The following is a 19,261-nucleotide window of genomic DNA, read 5'->3' as shown; positions in this document are numbered from 1 at the left end:
TCCTCGGATGCACACAGAGAGCATAATTAGGTGCCCGGCATCCCAGCCGGAGAGGTGGCTGTGCTGTGGGGCTGACCTCACAGAGGAGAAGGAGGAGGTGAGGGTGGTGGGGGCAGGGACGGGGGTGAGCCCTGCAGAGAGGCAGCAGGCTCGTTCTGATGAGGGGCCACGTGGGTGGGTGGAGCAGATGTTGTGTTTTCATTTTCTCCCCTGCTGACTGTGCGCCTTTGGCCAAGTCATTCATTGCCTTCTCTGGGCCTCAGTTTCCCCATCATCGGTACAGGATGCGCCATCTTTGGTCCATGGGGAGCCCATGCCTAGGGCATTGTGTTAAGGATTCAGAGCTCTGGTCTGGGTGGAGTGGGAGTGAGAGCTGTGATTGATTACCGATGACTGCCGCGGCTGGTGGTGAGGTAGTGATGGTAGTCCCGCTGGCTAACCTTGTTCTAAGGTATTTCTAAAGTCTTTTCCCCACTCTGGTTAACTGTGATTCTGTGGACCAGCTGAAGCCCCAGGGTGAGGAAGCTTGGAAAGGGAAAAACAATAACAAGCTCTCCCAAGAGGAGAGAGTCTGATTTGCTTTGTCAGGTTTTGGAGGGGAAGTGATATTTGCGTGATGCCTCCAAACATGGTTGGGTTTTGGTGTCCTCTTCCTTTCTTTCTTTCTTCCTTTCTTCTTCCTTCCTTCCTTCCTTCTTCTTCTTCTTCTTCTTCTTCTTCTTCTTCTTCTTCTTCTTCTTCTTCTTCTTCTTCTTCTTCTTTTTTTCCCCATATTCACTCTGAAAAGCAGAGAGAGCAGAGGAAAGCAGTGCTATTTTTCTGGGTGTGGTGACTCACCAGACCCAGCCATCTGTGTATGTGCAGGTGGCCAGCCCGTGCCTCTGGCCCACAGAAAGAGTGAGGAGCCCTGGATGGCTTCTCATCATTGTCCAGCCTGAAGAAACAGTGAGAAGTCACCTTCATTTATCTGAAGAACGTGGTTGGTTATAAATTATTTTTTAAGGGAATCCATCAAGGTCTGTGTCAGGGGAAGCACTTAAAAATAGGTTTTTCTCAAAGGGTAAACACTTCAGTCTCAAAATGTGGGAAGCCGCCTGACTACCAGCATATGTCCCCCTAGCCTGCTGCCCAGAGCTACCAGATTGATGGTGTTTTTAGAACTTTGGCAGCCAAGCTCTGATGCCGATGGAGACTGGGCCCGGGGAGGGGACATCTGGGGATTCCCTGCCCACCCCCCTGGTGTAAAAATGGAAACCTAGGCCTGGCGTCCCTGGTAGCCCAGTGGGTCCAATCAGAAGAGACGACCTTGGGGCCCCTTGGAGTGGCCAAAGTGATCTGACCCTCACCTTCCTTTCACTGGGTCCCAGGGGCCTGTGAAGCAACTCCCTGGGGATAGAGAGGGAAATGGGTAGACCATACTCCCTTAAAGAGGCCTGTCCTCGCTGCTGGCAGGTGCTTCTGCTCTTTTCTAAAGGGTAGACCCCCCCACTCCCCGCCCCCGCCTTGGCCCCCTGCACAGGCTTCCCCACCTCTTTTACCACCTGGCTATGACACTGACTGTCCTCCTACCCTTGGAGCCCAGCACTTTGAGAATTCCATCCCCATCTGGACATTTGCTGCATCTGGACTAGGGGTTCCCCCAGGCTCCCTCCCACCTCTAATCCCCTGCATATCTGTCCCCACTTCTCAACAATAGCTCTGTTCTCTCCCTGATGTAAGGAAAGTGACTCCCATCTCTAACTCAGGGCACCTAGAATGTGCCCCCAGATGCGTTGTGTGAAACTAAAGGAGACTCACATATCAAAGGGAAAATCTTGGTTGGGTTAAAGCTTTAGGAAGCAACCGGGGGCTTTCAGCAGCTACTGGCTGTCCAGGTGGCCTGTAGGGGAGGGGCTCAGGTAGTGCTGCACCCTCAGGGTCCAGGGGAAAGAAGTAGGGGCAAGCCTGGATCTCCTCCTTGTGCCAGTACCAAGTCCCAGAGGCTCTTCTGGATGAGGATTCCTGAGTCTGAAGACTGATGACTCCCCTCCTTGGTGGAGGTTCTGCTTAAGCCCTGTTTACAGGCTTGCAGTTAGAGGACAGACAGACTTGGGGAGCAGTCACAGACTTGGGGAACAGTCACAGCCAGCTCCGGGAGAAGCCAAACCAATCCTGGTTTTCGAGTGAGCCCTCACCCCATCTTCCCTGCCTGGGCTCTTTCCTAATGTCATTCCCAACCACCTCTAAGTCATAGAGACAGGGCACACATGACCAGGGCCCTAGAGATTCAAAAGGGAGCTCTAGAAGGAAGAAAATGTCCAGTGCAAGTGAATGCAAAATGGAGAGTGGGCTTTCTGGCACCAGAAGGGACTCAGTGCATATCTGCTGAATGAATGAGTGGTCCCAATGAGTCAGCACGTTTTCCTAATGATTCTCAAATCCCTCTGCTTCTCTCTGTTCCCATTACCCTGGTAATTATCACTCTTTCTGGGCTCCCGTGTCTCCCCCTAACTTTCCCCACCCCTCCTATCCTTTCTCTTCCCAGCAGCCAGTGTGATCTTTCAGAAACAAAAACCTGATTGCCTTTCTCCCCCAGTTTTAAGCAACCCGTAGCTCCCACGGACCTAATGATAATAAGGCCCAGAGACTTGATGATATGAATTCAGTTTCTCTCTCTAGACAGCCTCTTCCTTGCCACCTGTCCCCTGACCACCTCACATGTGTCCCCTGCCTGGCCACGGAAAGGCTGCTCTTGGTTTCTGGATTGAGCCCCATTCTTGCCCCTGGGCCTTTGGACATGCTGCTCCGTCCATGTGGAGGGTTCTCCGTCTCCCCTCACCAACCCATCTTACCTCTGCCAATGTGCAGGGCTCTTATTTCTTCTTCATGTCTTGGATGCTGCTTGTCCGCGACCCTCCCAGACAGGGTTGGGTCTCTGCTCTGGCCTCCCCACATGGATCCCCACCACTGGAATCGCTAGTTTAGAGTCTGCCTTCCTCCACTAGGATGTCAGCTCTGTCAGGGAAGGACCTCGGTGTGCTCATGCAGGTAGCCTGGGGCCCAGCACCGCTCCATGGTAAGTGGTCGGCTTAAATACTTTGAATTCAGCCTGCTCCTCAGCCTGAATCACAGCTGCTGTTTACTGGGGAGCTGCCACATTCCAGAAAGTTTATGGACATGACACGGATCTCCACAGAGCTGTGAGAAGGTAGTTACCCTAGCACCCTGTTTTACAGAGGACGGGACTGAGATTTGGGGGGTTAAGTAACTTGCTTAAGATTACACAACCTATTAGGAGTTAGTTTTCTCAGAGCGCAAGGCCATGGTGTTTTTACTCTACCAGGAGATCTAGAGCAGTGGGTCTAAACATGGAGCTGCTTCAAGGTCTCCTGGAGGGCTCGCTGCCACTCAGATCCCTGGGCCCCACCCTAGAGTCTCTGGTTCAGTAGGTTCGGACTGAGACTCTGCATTTCTGCAAGTTCCTAGGGTCTGCTCCTGCTGTGGGTCAGGAGACCACCGTTGGAGAATCCCTGGCCTCGATCATTAGGAAACACCTGAGTTGGCCTTGTGGCAACCCCCCTCTCTAACCACACTGACCTTGGGCTGAGACTGTAGGATGGAGGTCTGAGCTCCCTTCTGAGAGGCTCTGAGGCCCAAATAGCCTCCCATGTCTGAACCTGGCCTTGGCTGTGCTGTGCCTGGCTGCTGTTGCTGATAAGGACCTAAGTGCCTTCCCCTCCCCCTTGGGATGCTGCTCATCTATTAGTCATCCTTCAGTCCTGTTCGGTGATCTCCCCACTCCCATTGCACCAAGGCAAAGGCCTCCATCCCCACCCCACCTTTTTACCAACTTCCACGCTGACTGATGCATTCTAGGCTCACAGCTGCTGCTGCCGTCTGAGCAGCTTAATAGCACGGGAAGTTACAGTCTTGTCTGCGTCGTGGTGCCTGCAGCATTCATCAATTTCAGCAAGTGTCACCACGAGTGATACAAGTGTGTGACACAGCTAAGTATCCCCTCTGCACAGGCCATTACAGCTGGCACCCAGCCCAGGGAGGCAGAAACTGCAGGTCCATTTGGCTTCATTGTGCAGGTCGAGGGAGAAGTGAAAATGCCTCCAGCCCACCTCCTGCATGGCTCCTTTAAAGGCTTTGGGTTCCTAAAACCAACAAAAGGACCCTCCAGGGTTTCCCTAGGCAAGCCAGAGCCCTGCTCTCTCTCTCTGGTCACATTCTTTACCCATTGCCCCACCTTCCCATTTCTGCATCTGCTGTTACCTGTCCTTCAAGGCCTGTGCATGTCACCTTCTCCAGGCAGCCTTCCCAGCTCCCCTTCACTCTCCTCAAAACCTCCACCATTGGTGTAGGGTTTTTCTCTGTAAACAGCCCACTCTGATCTGCCCTGCTCAGCTGAGTTCCCATGGTGATGCCCTGGGGTTGTTCAGAGAGATCCATTTCTGGGAGAAGCAGACTGCCCGCTAAGAGTGGACAGGGGAATCTCAGCACAGGGGGCCAGGGCCACCTCCCTTCCACGGAGCTTTGTGCCTGGAGTTCCAAAGTCAGTCACCCATGGTGCCCACCACGAATCATGGGAAGGTGTTGGAGAGTCAGTCACAGGAATGAGTCCAAATACCAGGCTCCACGCAAGGCCGCAAGACCTGTGGGAAGAGCTGTGCAGAGCTGTGCCCGTGTACTACAGGAACCGCTGTGTCCCTCCCCACCTGCCACCACCTCACCCGTCCCATAGTGCTCAGCAGCTGCCCACGGGGACAGGGTGGGGGGCTCTTCTGCCTTTCTCACAGAGCAGGAGCAGACTGTGGAGAGGAAGGGGAGGTTTTGGGGAGCAGAGAGCGAGCTAAGGGCTCTGAGCCCCTCTTCCTGACCGGGAGTGAGTGCCTGGCCCAGCTCATGGTCGCCCCTCCACGCAGGCAGGCCTCCTGAGCCAGCTGCTGAGCTGCACCTGCCTTCAAGAAAAAAGGCACCGGGTTCTTAAGCAGGAGATGAATATTCATTGGCATGAACCTTTGCAAACTCATTTGGGGAAAAAAATTAGATCAGGAGAAGTAATCAGATTATTAAAAAGAAAGCAAGGACAGAAGGCAGTGGTGGAGAGAAGAATCACATTTAAAATGCAAGGAGAGATTTCCTTCCTGCAGAGTAGCTGTGACCCCCTGCACCATGCACCGGGAATAGTTAAGCTCTCCTGCATTTCTGCTGCATAAAAATGTTGTTTTTTGAGGCTTCACTGGATGGGGGAGGGTCAGAGGCAACACGTGCCTTCCACGTACAAAAATTATAAAATAATGTTTGGAGGTTTTCATTTTATCTTCCTCAGATATCGGGGAAAAATCATGAGAGCTAAAGAGGCTTTGGTGAGTGCTGAGTGACAGGTTAAAGGGCCCCAATAAAGATTAGATGGTCCACTATCTCCTGAGGAAATTGCATAAAAGTGGTTATTCCCTCTTGCTTCTATTAATTTCCTTTTCCTGGCTGCTTGGAAATGCTTCATAACCCGATGCTGCAGATGGGGACGAGAGGCGCTTTCCATTATCCCAATCACTGCACTGTTTATGAGACACTTAATCTGTTTCTTTATAAAGTAATAGTACCGTAGGTGATGGATTTAGTGTCACTGGAAGCCTCCGCGCAGGGACGGGGGAGGGGCTTCTCCAGAGCATTGTAAGCACCAGGCCATTTGTTACATGGTTGAGGCTCTGAGAAGTTGGGTGGGCGTTTCAAGGTGACCTTCAGGTATCAGCTATAGGTCCCCTGTACCGGTCCCTTGTCACTTGAAAGGGGAGAGAAAGGCTGTGTGTTTTGCCTGGGGAATGGCAAATAAGCACATGCTTAGGGACCCGGAACTCGGGTCCTGTCTCTTCCTCTCTGCCAGAGTTGGGGGAGGAGAAAGAGGCCTGTGTGAGGAGGTGCCACCTAAAAGCTCCATTTGTCACCTGTCTGAACTGCAATCACTTGCAATGGAGGAAAGCAAACCCCCTTTTCTTAAGGAAACAAAGCAGTGTGGGCTGCACTGAGGACAGATCCCAAACCCCACCACCACCACCCTCTGCTCACAGGTGTCTCGCTGACCAAGGTCTTGTGCCAATTCACAGCGCATGCGGCTCATCTCTTCCCACCCGCCTCCTGGAATAGTAATGAGACCCTTCCGGCTGAGATCCTGACATCCGGGCTGGGCTGGACACTCTCTGACCTCATTTCCCTTCCTGCCTCTCCTGTTCTTCCACCTCTTCCCTTTTTGCTTTGTCTTTGCTTCTCCTGAGACTGGCCTCCTAGTTGCCACAAGAAAATGCTGCTTATGGCCCTCATCTCGTAATGACGGGTCCTCGTCATGAGGCACATCCCACCTGACCAGTCCCACCCTCCCCAGCCCGTGTACACACAAGAATCACACAGATCGTGCCATGCTGGAGTTAGCCTTCATTTCCATTGTCTGCCTCCCCCACCTGGAAGGGTGCTTCCCAATGCCTGCCTCCCACCTCCTGCCCTCCATCTCCTACCCTCTGCTCTGGCCTCCCAGCAAGGTGCCCAGCTGCAGGCAGGTCTTCTGTAGACATCTGTTGAATGAGGGGCTCATTCATAGCTATAGTGAGAGTGCTGACCATACTTTTTTTATCAAGAGATCTAAAAACCCTGAGTTTTGCTTTAATGATATTAAAACTAAAAACTGTCTTATCTGCCTTGCAATGACTTGCAGATGTGGCGATGTGCTTTGTTAGTCGATCACAGTGTTTTTATTTTTGTGAAACTGTAGAGCCTTTAGGCAGGTAATGCTGCTGGAGGCTGTCGGAGTGCCTACCACTCTTCACTGTGTTACTCCCAGCGGCTTTACATACTCCTGTGACTTATCCTGGCTGAGACCGTTTGCTTTTGCTTCCCTTGGCCTAAACACTCTTTGTTAGAATCTCCCCGGAAGCTCCATGTATCACTTCTAATTAAAGCTGCATTTTCTCAAGGGGCAGCATAATTTTCTTATTTATTTTTCTGTGTTAAATTTCTAGTAAAATAACAATGATGTTAACTTCTATTTCTTATTAGTGGTGTCTGATACAGATGAGTTAAAAAGGCTTTGTGGGCTAGCCTGGCACTCTAACCATTATTTAATGCATTAATTCTATGAGAAAATATAACTCAAGTGTGCTTACAAGTGACGATCTGAAAGTTTAATAACTGAACCTAGAAATGTTGCTTCTTTATAAATTAGGGGATGCCTAGACATAGGTTTTATTAAAATGTTAACTTACAGCATCTGATTATTAAGGAGATTCATTCATTTTATAATTACATGTAAAATATATTTTACAGATATAATTATTCTTCATTATACAAAACATAAATAATCTGTTCAGAAACACATTCTTCACCTGGTTCCAAGATTGATTTGCCTGCTTTGAGACTCCAAGCTTATATTCTGACCCTGCATTCTGACAGTTCCAGCCAAGAAAACATGTTTTTCAATAGGGAGTGGGTAAGCAGATGTAGAGAGAAATTAGCATTATTTAGCATTTAATGCTAGGTACACTTTCATATTTGACTTTATTAAATTCTCATGACCTGTGGGAGTTGCGAGAAGTGTGTATTTCTTTTTTATAGATCCATTTTACAGGTCAGCAGGTTGAGGTTCTGAGGTATTACATAACTTTCTTGTGGTCACCCAGCTAGGAACCAGCACAGCCAGGAATGGGACCCAGGACTGATCACTGCCCAGCGTTCACTCTCCTGGAAAGGATGGAATCACAATCCTTCCTGGGACCTCTCTCCCCAATCTTTAACCTTCTTTCCCTGAAGTTCAGCTTGGACCTGCCTTCCTTCATTTCTTCTCCTTGTGGACTCTGCAGCATCTAGAGACTTCAGGGCACCCAGTTCTGACCTTCCCCCATCAGAAATCTCAGAGGAAGTCACTTCCTAAATCCGCTGCTACTTGTGGATATCAGGATGATTGTTTATGCTGTTAACTTATTAAATGTAAACCAAGTAGGCTTTTAAATGCTTGAAAAGAAAGCGAAATCACCTTGTTCCTCTCGGGCTGGTACATTAAGGAAATTACAGTGTAACAGAGGACCCAATGAATGCATGTGATTCACCACTCTCTCCTCCCCCACTCTCCAGGGAAAAGGCTTCTGCAGTGTTTGGGCAGCACAGGCCTGGGATTTCTCTGTATTCTTTAGCTCCAGAACTGAATGGCCCAGAAACGCTGGGTAATTTATAAGGGAAAGGGTCAAATGCTTCTTACGGGAGACAAGGAAGAGATGTGGAAAGAAGAAAGGGAAGAAGAGAAAGAAAGAGGGAGAGTCTTTCCTGAGTGGGCTTGGAAAGACAGATCAGTAAGCCGTATTCTAGGCTACTTTGGGTTTGCCACTCAGGGACACTGCTGATATTTTATTTGTTGAGTCTTGAACAAAAATGTAACTTTTTCTTTCTGCTGAGAAGTTTCTTGTGAATGTGCTGAGGTGGGTCAGCAAGTGGTCCATTTTTATGTAGGTTGCAAGTAGAAATCTTTAAGAACCTTATTGGATCATCCAGACAACATTTATGCTAGTGTCTTCTATGGAACTTGAATCTCAGGGGATGCTCTACAAAATAGGGCATCTTGGTAAGAAAACAGCATTCTATATTCCATTTTTTGGAAGTTCAGAGAAATTCTGTAATAAAAAAATGAGATTAAATTTTTCAATACACATTTTCAAAATATTTGGCCACAGAACACTTTTGTAAGTGACAGGCATTAACAATCGAAAGAACACAGACTCAGAACACTCCTGGGCTATGCCATCTCAGAACATTCTATTCCAGAAATTACCTTGCATCAGAGATGAGCTCCTGCCCCAGGGCATTTCCAGAGTAACTGATACCCTGTACTTTACTTCTAGTGAGCAAAGGGCTGAGAAAACTTTCCCAGCATAGGAAATAGTCCTTCTTTGTCTCAGTAAAAAAGCTGTGGGTATTTTTCAAATAGTTTATACATATATCATCACTATCATTTCCCCCACTGGGTGATTCTGGGCAACTTTTTTAACCTCTCGGTGTCCCCATTTCCTCATTAGCAAAATAGATATAATAATAGCTACCTCATAGAGTAATACATGCAAGGCACTTAACAAAAATGTTTAACAGATGGTGGCCACTGCTTTTATTAAAGAATATTCTGTACTTTCCAGAGGGAACAATATATTTGATAAGATGAGCTTTGTGTAAGTAGAAGCCATTATAATAGTACTTCTGTTACAGCAGCAGTCACACTGTGTTATAATTGTATGACTATGCTAGATCAAGAGCTCCTTGAAGGCAGGATCTCTTCTCTAAATTCCCTGGGTCAGATTCTCAGAAGACTCACAATAAATGTTTATTGAATGAATTAATGAGAAATCCAAATAAATTAACCATGCAGTAAGTTTTACTCTGTCTCCAAGGAGGATGAGTGTGAGCAGGTTTCCCAGGGACAAGAAGAGCCCAGATCTGTGAGGGTGAGGAAGGGCCCTAGGGAAGTAGAACAGGCAGGAGCAGTCTTTTGAGGAATCTGCAATGAGGAGACCAGATGTCTGGAGTAAAAGATCTCTGTAGATGAAGCATGGTGAAAGCCCGAGGGATGGCCTGGAGCCAAACATTTTGGGGCCTAGCTCCTCATAGACTGCCCACACAGAGGACTAAGAAAACATGCTTCATGTCTGAGGGTACCTCTAGTGGGCTTTGGGCTGTCCAAGGCATTCCCAACCTTCTCCACTGCCATATACATGGTAGACGACACCAAGTGCATGACACATTCACTGGAGCACTGCCTGCAGAGCCATTTTTTTTTTTTTTTACCACGCCCCACAAAGCATTTAAAAACACAATTAAGGGGAAATGATGTTGTTAAGCCAGTGACCTTGAAATCACTTTAATTTCTTTTTAAAGAATCACTCATGAATTTCAGTTCTTTACCATCATTCATGACAAGTGCTTGTTAACACAGCTTACAGTGACCCTCACGTGTGTTGCAACATGACATTTAAGAACCATGCATATTGTTCATTTATAAACCAGGAACCCTTCCCATTCGAGGATATTAGGAAAGATTTTTTTTTTTCAATGAGTGGTTCAGGGTAAGGCCCTGGCAGTTAACCAGGTGGAAGAGGGAAGGAATAACCATTTATAAAGCACTTATGTCCCAGACACTGAGCTACACATTAGATTCATTTTCTCAATTAAATCTCTCGACACACCTGAAAGGGAAGAATCATTATTCATATTGTTCAAGTGAGAGAGAACATTGGTACCATGGAAGGTATTCCACTAAGGATGTTTAAAGAATTGGAAGTATTAAATAGGGGTTTCCTCAATCAGAAATGCTCACTTTGTGTAAGGAGGTATATCTCAATGTCCTTTTCAAGGGGGGCAGAATCTTTCATTTTCCCTATTGAAGGAATTGATTCTGATTGCCACTCTTCCACTAATTCTCAGATGGTCTCTTTGTGTTCCAGCCTGCCCCGCCGGGATGTTCAAGGCCAGCCAGGAAGCTGAGGGGTGCTCCCACTGCCCCTCCAACAGCAGATCCCCGTCAGAAGCGTCTCCCATCTGTACCTGTCGGACCGGCTATTACCGTGCGGATTTTGACCCCCCAGAAGTGGCATGCACTAGTAAGTGTCTAGAAAGGACTCTAGGCTGTGAAGTTTGGTTCCCTGACAGCACAAGTGGTAGGCAGGGGAGACTAAAACACCAGTTTGCAGTACAGAGCAGAAATACTGATTGTGGTGCTGAAGCGGACAGCTCCCAGACGGGGCATACAGAGCCCCTATGCTTAATAGCACATGGTCAAGATTATTATGTTCTTTCTTACCTCTTCCTCTCAAATGGGTGAGTGTTCACGGAGTGCCTAGGTGGCTTAGTTGGTTGGGTGTCTACCTTTGGCTCAGGTCGTGATCCCAGAGTGCTGGGATGGAGCCCTGTGTTGGGCAGAACCTGCTTCCTGCTCTGCCTCTGCTGCTCCCCCTGCTTGTGCTCTCTAGCTCACTCTGTCAAATAAATAAATAAAATCTTTAAAAAAAAAAGAGGGAGAGTGTTCCTCCCACTGAAGCAAGACAACTTCTGCCCACCAGATGTCAAAAATGACAGCCTCAAGAGTTCTTGAGTGCAAAATCAAGATCCACTAGGCTGTTGCAACAATTCCTAGCCACCTCCTCCAAGAAGCCCCCTTGGTCTTGATGGCTGACAATATTCTCTGTCTTCACTGAACTTCCTGTATCTCAGTGTCCAAGCTCTTCTCTAAGTCTAATAATTTTGTTAATTGCCCAGGTATTTTATAATAATTCCAGTGCCCTTCCTGTGCCCAGTAGAGTGCAGCACCTTTGCCCCTGCCAAATGATAAGACCAGAGTTCTGGCCACAGCATGCACCTCTGAGGCAGAAATTCTGGAATCTGGGGCTCATGCCTCAGCTTCACCTCTCTCCCATTCTCTGTTGTGGAGGGAAGGACAGTCATTTTACCAAAAGTGAATGGGGGCAATTCCACTTCCTGGGTGGGATTCGGGGAGGGGAGAGGGGATAATTTTGTCTCACTCTTCTCTCTCACAATCATGGAGAGATAAAAAGAACTGACTCTGTCTGCACAGTGCTTTAGAGAACTTGTTCCCACTCTCCTAAGTGTTGTAGTCCTGAAACAGGGCTTTTCTTTTTTTAAGTATTCTCATCATATTTGGAAGTCAGTGTTCCAGGTCAGCCTCTAGTTTTGCTACAACTTCCTTCTGCATTAGATGCTGTTGCCTGACTCCCTAGACTTCCCTTTACCTCTTTGACCCAAATTCTTTCCTCCCACCCCCAGGATAGAAGGGCACAGAGGGAATGTTTCAAACACACTTGTAGTTTGATGGACAGAAAAAATGACTCAGCTCTGAATAGAAGAATTTCTTAATTCTGGCCTTGCAGTGTATGTAACTTTTGCTGGGGAAAGAAGAGGAATGAAAGTGTCTTCTAGATCAAAGTTCTGAGATCGATCAATGCTTATAGATTTGAGCTGAAGAAAAGCTCATCCTCTTGTAAACGGATTTTCCCCAGACCTCCCTCTCTGGTGCTTGATATGGGCAGAAATTATTCCATTTCTGCCAAATGGAGTCCCTGTCTTCCTGTGGTGGTATTATCCCCACTGATTTCTGGGGTTCCCCTGTGGGTCTCAGTGAGCATGTGAAGCATGGTTTAATGTGCTTCCTTCAAAACTGAATCACTGCTGCCTGGATGTTCATACTGGAGACTGGTCTCCATGAGTTGCTAAAGCATACTCCCAGGGTCTCACAGCTCCCCTCCTAAAACCATTCCCGTTTGCTTCTGCCATGAACTCTGCCTCACTGGCTGAGCTTGTCTCTGCAGATTAACTCAGGCAAATAGAAGTCTGGGCCCCCAGCTTCCCACTTCGGCAGACACACCCAGTAAATCCATCCAGCCCCTGCCTAAGGTCACCTACACAGATGGTAGGCCAATGACCAAATGCTCAGAATGCTGATGTGAGCTGTCTTCGTAGATATACAGCTCCTCTCCCATCTACCTCTCAAGTCTTATCTTCCAGCTATCTGGCCTAAAGCACTTGAACCAAAGGACCAATTCCTGGAATAAATAGCAATGTCCCAAAGCTTTCAGTCTGCACATTGCAGACCCTCATTCTACTCTGCCTACCCATATCCTGAGTTCGTTTCATGAAGATCACACCTCACAGGCTTTTTCTCTCCCATCTCTGGTCCAGCTAGCTGTGGGGGTAAGCACCTCTTTCTCATCCCCCATGGCCCCAAGAAAATCTCTCCACCTTGTCCAGAGTGGGGATGAGTGCTAGACTTGCCTGTATGCATCCCTACACCCTTCCCATGCTTCTGTGTTCTTATGCGCCCAGATGTGGGACGCTAGGGCCAGACCAGAAATTGCCAAGTTCAAGCCACACTTGTCTGTGGGGTCAGGCCCCAGAGAAGCTCATGGATGCATTTTCTAGCCCCTGGTCCTGGCCTGCAGGAACAAGCCCTTGATGAGGGACCCAGAGGCCAGGCTGGGCTATAACACAACAGTAGGCAAAACAAGTGTAAATAAACCTATTATTTTATTGAGGCTCATTATATATTTGATTTATTGTGTGCCAGGGAAGTACTGTATGAAAAAGTCAATTTGTTGGCTTTTATAATCTCATTAGGGTTTCCTTTTAAAGCATTCTAATTGGAGGTGCCATCTGTTCCCTTAAAAAGGCATCGCACATCACCACAGTAAATAATTTTTCAGATACAGGAAGCATATCTGGAGCTCTTGAGGCCAGGCATGACCTTGCACTATTGCCTTGGGGGCACCAACTGGTTCCTCAGGTGGAGGAAGGCAGCCAGGCATGGGCCCGACCTGCCCTGGGAGGCCGTGGTTGGGGAGGGGAGGACACATGTGCTTGTTAACTTTGCAAGTGAGGCTCCCCATCCATCCAGCCAGAAAGCCACTGTGGCCCAGCAGGGCACAGGGAAGACCCAGGTAAGGGGGAGCTCCATCCTTCATTGGGCTTGTGCAATGTCTGGGTGGGTGGTGGAGAAGTCCAAGAGCTCAGGCCTTGAAGTCTGGAAGGGCCTCAGGCTTGGCCCATTGCCGTCATCTTTAACAGGGATTATATCATCAGTCATACTCATTCCCTGACAATATTGAAGATTTTTATAAGGAATCTCATGATTTAAAATGTGTTCTTTTACAAAGCTAAAATACCCATAGTGCAATAAAATTAGTATTTTTTAATGAATCCTGTTAGTCTCCTGGGATCAGCCCATATACATTCATAGTAGTTTTATAGTGTTCATTTATTCTCAATTAATCTAAACATTGAGAGTGCCCGATGGCTTGTGTACCCTTGAATGGGCATTTCTTCATTTTCTCCTTATTCTCCTGGGAGAACCTAGGACCCCCTTGACCTCTGAGAGTCCCTGGCAGCAGGTCTTTGGGTCCAGCGTTGTCTTTGACAAGCTTCATGGACTCAGCAGGGATTTGGTTGTACCCCAAAGCAGTGTCCCAGGGACCAGTATGAGCTCTGAGTAAAGTCAGAGGATGGAGCCTGATGGGCCCTGTGCTTCAGCCTGGTAATGGTCCTGATCCTGCTCTAGGGACACACACCTCCCTTCTTCCTTCTCCATCATCCTCACACCTCTGCTAGGATTAAGCAAAATAGTTTTATAGAGTCTTTGGCCCAATGCCTGGTTCATAGTAAACTCTCAATCTATGTTAGAACTTGCTTTAGTTACATCCCTGGAAAGTGTGAAGATTACAGCAGATACAGAAGCTTCCAGCATGCGAGGATATTGGAGCTCTAAAAATAAAAAAGTGACATTCTCCCAGTCCAGGTGGACCCCTGCTCTGGGCATTTCAGCAGAACCCATGGTGTGGCCCTAGACCACACAGTCACCTTGGCCTGATGGAAACAAAGAGGGGATAGTCACTGGGACCAGATGCACTGTGGAAGGAGGAAGGAGGTACAGCCTGAGCATCCCAGACTCCAGCTGGTCCCCAGGGGCCAGGAAGCCAGGCAGGAGCGGTGGCCAGCAAGACTGACTTTCAGTCCTTGGGGAGCAGGAGCTTGTTCCCCTCCTCAGGATCAGACATGCTTCTTTTCACAGGAGGGTCTGACGGCATGGGGCACATGTGACAGGGTCAGCAGAGAAAGGGAACTGCCAGGAGCACAGGCGGTGGGGGGCGGGGAGAGAAGGGCATAGCCATGTGAATCCAAGCACCAAAATGCACATCTTCAGTTTTAAATAATTTCTAGTTTACTGGGGGACGAAATGGAAAGGAGGAATTTATGAGGCAGGTGAAAATAGATAATTATGCCTTATAAAATTGCTGTCTGTGAAAAACTATGCAGAAGGAGTGGTGTAAAAATAATTTCTTTGTTACATTTCTGACCACAAAACCCTTTTTCTGTCACCCACATGGAAGAAACTTTGATGGATCACAGAGACAAGCTAGTGCTTGTCTTGTTTCTTTATTTCTTCTTCAAATGCAGTGGATTTCCCAGTGCAGTTTTGATCATAGAAATGTGATGAAGAAGGGGCTTCAGAGATTATTGTCTTGTCCTCTGGAATTTTCTGCCATCCCCTCATGTGAGCCCTCTGAGGTACCCCGGGGACCCCCTGACCCCCCTGCTGACTCACACGGAGAGGCTGGGAGGCTGAGTGGTAAAGCAGGGGCTCTGGGTGTGAATCCTGGCATTGTGCCCTGGTGCCCAGCACAGCTGGTGTGAGCAGGACGGAACTTCCATCAGGAGCTTGTGAGAATTACGTGACGGATGTCAGCAAAACCCAGGGATGAAGGCTCAGGTCTGTCTGCCTCTGAGGCCATGAACTCACATGTGAGAGCTAAAATTCAGTAGCTCTTAGGAGGTTGTTGCCAATGGCCATGGCAATGGTGGTGATTTGCTTTCACTCTTGAATTGACCACCCCCAGAGAAGGACAGGAATCCATTCTTCCTTCCCCAATCTCTGCACACTCCACTTTCCCTCTCCTACTGCTCCTGCTTCATTTTTTCACATACTCCCCTCTTTCATCCCATCTGTCCCCGGGCAGCAGAGTGGTCCCTGCAACACAGGGGTTATGCCTTCTGGATGAACTGCATCAGGGGTGTGGTGCTGCCCAGACCCTGGTCTTCCCCAGCAGGCTGGGTGGATTGGAGGAGGACACCAGGCCCTGGAGGGTGGGAATCCGGGCTTTGGGATGGCAGGAAAACGAGGAAGTCCTCTGCAGCCAGGCCTGATGGCCTTCGGGGCATTGTGAAAAGTCTGTAAGGACAGAGGCTTATAAACCTTCTCCCAGCAGTCTTGAGTCCTCCTGGGCCACGCTCCGCAAGATCGCCTGTGATGGTTTTTGTTTGTTTTTTTTTTTTTTTTTTTTTTCCTGCAGTGGTGTTTAAATACAGTCCTTGGGCAAGCAGCCTCAACATCACCTGGGAACTGGTTGGGGATACGAATTCTCAGTCCCTCCCTAGACCTGCCAAATGAGAAACTCAGCGAGTCGGGGAGGGGAGGTGGTGATCTTAGTTTTAACAAGCCCTCTAGGTGATTCGGAAGCATGCTGAATTTTGAGAACATTGCTTTAGAATTAGGTTGAGTTCCCCTACCCTCTGCTTTATGGCTCCTGGGGGAGAAGGGCCATCAGGTGAATTTCTGCGGTTAGGAACCAGTGCCTGCCCTCCCCTTAGCGCCCTGTGTATCAGGCTGGAGAGAGACAGAGACTGCAATACTTGCGTGTGGAAGAGCGGGGATGGGCTGGGAGATGGGTGTGAGTGTGAGTGTGCATCCATGGTTGTGTGCTTCCGGGGAGGGTCTCACTCATTCTCAGAACACCCCCAGCCGTCCTGGCTCGGTGTCTGCCTCCTTTTCACTTTGGGTGGTATAGAGACTCCCGGACACAGCATTAGCTGGGGCTGTGGGCAATGATGAGAAACAGAAGAGGGAGCATGGCCTGATTACAGCGGGCTCAGAGAGGGCTGAGAGGGAAACTGAGGCAAAAGGAAAGTGAATGGTGGGGATCATTCACTTGAGCTCAGAGGGTCGTGCAGGGAAAGGATACATGGGGCTGATGGGCTCATTACTCAGCTGGGCTCCCACCCCAGCCAGCAAGAGCGCAGCCACGAGGAAACCTTTGGGGGTGCCAAACTGCAAACCAACAGGGCAGGGAGGTGCCCCCTTCCCCAGGATCACAGACAGACCTCCTGAGACAGGGGTCCAGTTTCGTCAGCTGGGGACTGCTGGTTCGTCTGCCTACGTACTTCAGGGCCGATCTTCAAAAGTGTCTACCTCTGTAAATCTTGGAATTGCCATGTACTGAGGGAGGGTTGCTTTGCTCCTTGCTGACCAGGGCTTTAGGAAGCCATACCCCATGTTTCCCATTCTGGAGGTAAAGGGCTGCTTGATTTTACTCTGATGCATGATGCATGCTGCCCACAAAGAAGATACATCATTTGCGTTTTCATGGGGGAGGCAGACTGTGTTTTCCTTGAGGTAAAATTCGACAAGGGTCATAGCTGAACAAGAGTTGGAGGGTGCCCCGCCCTGCCGGCTGCCTGGATTTGGCTGGTTCATCCACCTGGGTGCAGCTTTGAGGGACGGTGACAGCCAGCTGAAAGCTATTTATAACTGTCGCTGCCGTCTCCGGAAGGGTCAGCGCTGCCTGCATAAACACACTTCTACACTTCTATCATCTCCAGTTTCCTTTCACAGTTGTTGACCCGAGTGGGTCTAACCCTCAGGAGACATCGGCGAGCTGAAAGTTTTAAGCTGACAGCGAGGGACACGCTCCATTTCTGTTGTGGGCTTTTCATCACAAGGACGTTTGGAGTCCCAGATTGTTAACATTCGGAGCCGCCTTCGAGGTCCTGCCACCCAAATCCATCCTCAGTGTCGACCTCTCTCTCCAACAACCTGAATGTTGCGATGACAGACAGCTGATAGATTTTGCAAGACAGCTCAGCTCCATGGCCAGGCAGCTGTCATCCCTCACTGGGGAGCCTTCTGGCCCCTCGGTTGGGGCCTGCCTTCCTCCCCTCCTCACCGTGGGTCCACCACTGAGGACCGATGTTCCCTGGGCCGGCAGATGCAGTGTTTAAAGACAACTTCCTCATCCCTCCTGAATCACCTACTCTAGGCTAAACGCCTGTTAGGTTCTTTGTTCCCCATGACACATGATGTCCCGAACTGCACCGGCCTAGCTGGCCTTTCCTGAGTCTCTCACATTGATCAAGAACGTTCTCGAGATGTGGTGTGGTAGCCAGAAAGAACCACAGGACCCTCATCTGAGAGCGTGGTTTGGTGGAAATGTGATGGGTCTTCTCCTGTGCCTGGGATACGGTTGACAGTTTACCGGGGTGCAGTCCTCATGCCCTAGTTCCTACCAGACACTGGGCCACCACACATCCAGTGGTCTCATTTGTCCCTTCAGGAAATGCTCCCCATTTGGGCCTTTTTTTTTTTTTTCCTGCCCTGATGAATGTGACTTCAGAAATTTTGTCTTGTGGACCTATGCATAGGGCTCTTTCAAGTCTAGATTATTTTGAATACCGATTTTTGTCATCTTTCAAATGAGAAGTGTTAGCATGATGGTTAGGAGTGTGGGCTCTAGAGTCTGTGCCTAGCTTCAAGTCCTGCTTTACTATTTGCCAGCTGTGTGATGTGGGGCAAGTGACATGGCATCTCTGTGTCTTCCTTTTCTCATTCATACAGTGGGTATCGGTGTCTGCCTCCCTGTGTTGTCAAGGGTATATTACATGTCATAACACTATTTAGGACATGGTTTGGCAGACAGGAAGCACCCAGTGGAAAGAAACTATTTTATTTTATGACTATTACTAGAGTCACTTACCCTACTTTGACGCTATTTTCAGAGCAGCTAAAACCCAAACAGTAGCATTCCCATTTAGCTAACATTTCCTCCTTTGGTACACGAGGATTTGTTTACCTTTTTCAGTTATTGTTGCTGAAACCTAGGCCTGCTCTCTATATACCTTGTTCTCTGCAGACACATTTGGAAAAAGAAACAATGTCATTTGGCCTGACTTACACTTAAAGACACATGCTGGTTCTTGTCCCTCTTGGCATGAGGCCCACAAAGCACTGCTTTAACCGTGCGGTTTCAGAAGGAGGAGGGGATTGTGGTAAAATATATTCATTTAATCTGCTCTCTTCTCTTGTTTGAAAATGTGGAATGAAACTGCCTGATTTGGGGTTCTAGGTCCCTGTGGTGGCATGGATGCTCCTTGGCGGTCTTGGAGCTATGGTTCCGATGCCAAATTGGCCAGCTCTGGTTCCAGATGGGGCTGGTCCGGGAGGCATGCTGGAATTTGATGGGAGCTGCAGTTCCTGGTTCTTAAATCTTCTTGCAGACAATCAGTAATAGGGATCTCTGAATCCTTGGTCCTCTGCCCCCATCTCACCTCATCCCCAGGAAGGAAGGAAGATGCCTTGCTTTTGCACATTCTTGAATATTCTACACTGGTTAGTGCTGCTCAGGCATAGGGCTCTCTCTGTCTACTGGAAGGGAAGCCCTGTAACATGCTGGTCTGATTTTTTGGATCCTCTCCAACACAGTAGGTGCCCCACATGGTCAAGTGGTAAGAGCCCCGCTGGTGGAAGCAGATCGACCAGGGTTGACTCTCAGTGCCACCCTTCCTTTGCAGTGTGCTCTTGGGGAGATTACTGAAACTCTCTGAATCTCCATTTCTTTTCCATCAAATGAAGATATTGTTTGTTATTGTCCCCACTGTGATAATGTATGGAAAATACCAAACTCAGTGTCAGACATGT

At 48.6% G+C, this 19,261-nt stretch overlaps 1 protein-coding gene across 1 annotated transcript in view; it reads left to right on the top strand.

The window, feature by feature from the left end:
• Positions 1 to 19,261, top strand: part of EPHB1 (EPH receptor B1) — a gene marked incomplete at its 5' end in the record, with an annotated part of 261,845 nt that overhangs the window by 115,288 nt on the left and 127,296 nt on the right. The window contains one exon of the mRNA XM_080807523.1: positions 10,455 to 10,610. Coding sequence (XP_080663649.1) covers positions 10,455 to 10,610 — 156 coding nt within the window. The remainder of the gene's footprint in view (positions 1 to 10,454; positions 10,611 to 19,261) is intronic.

The sequence above is a fragment of the Martes martes genome (assembly GCF_963455335.1).
Source record: "Martes martes genome assembly, chromosome: 1".
NCBI lineage: Eukaryota > Metazoa > Chordata > Mammalia > Carnivora > Mustelidae > Martes > Martes martes.
The sequence above is the reverse complement of the archived record's forward strand: the minus strand, read 5'-3'. Positions and strand labels throughout refer to the sequence as shown.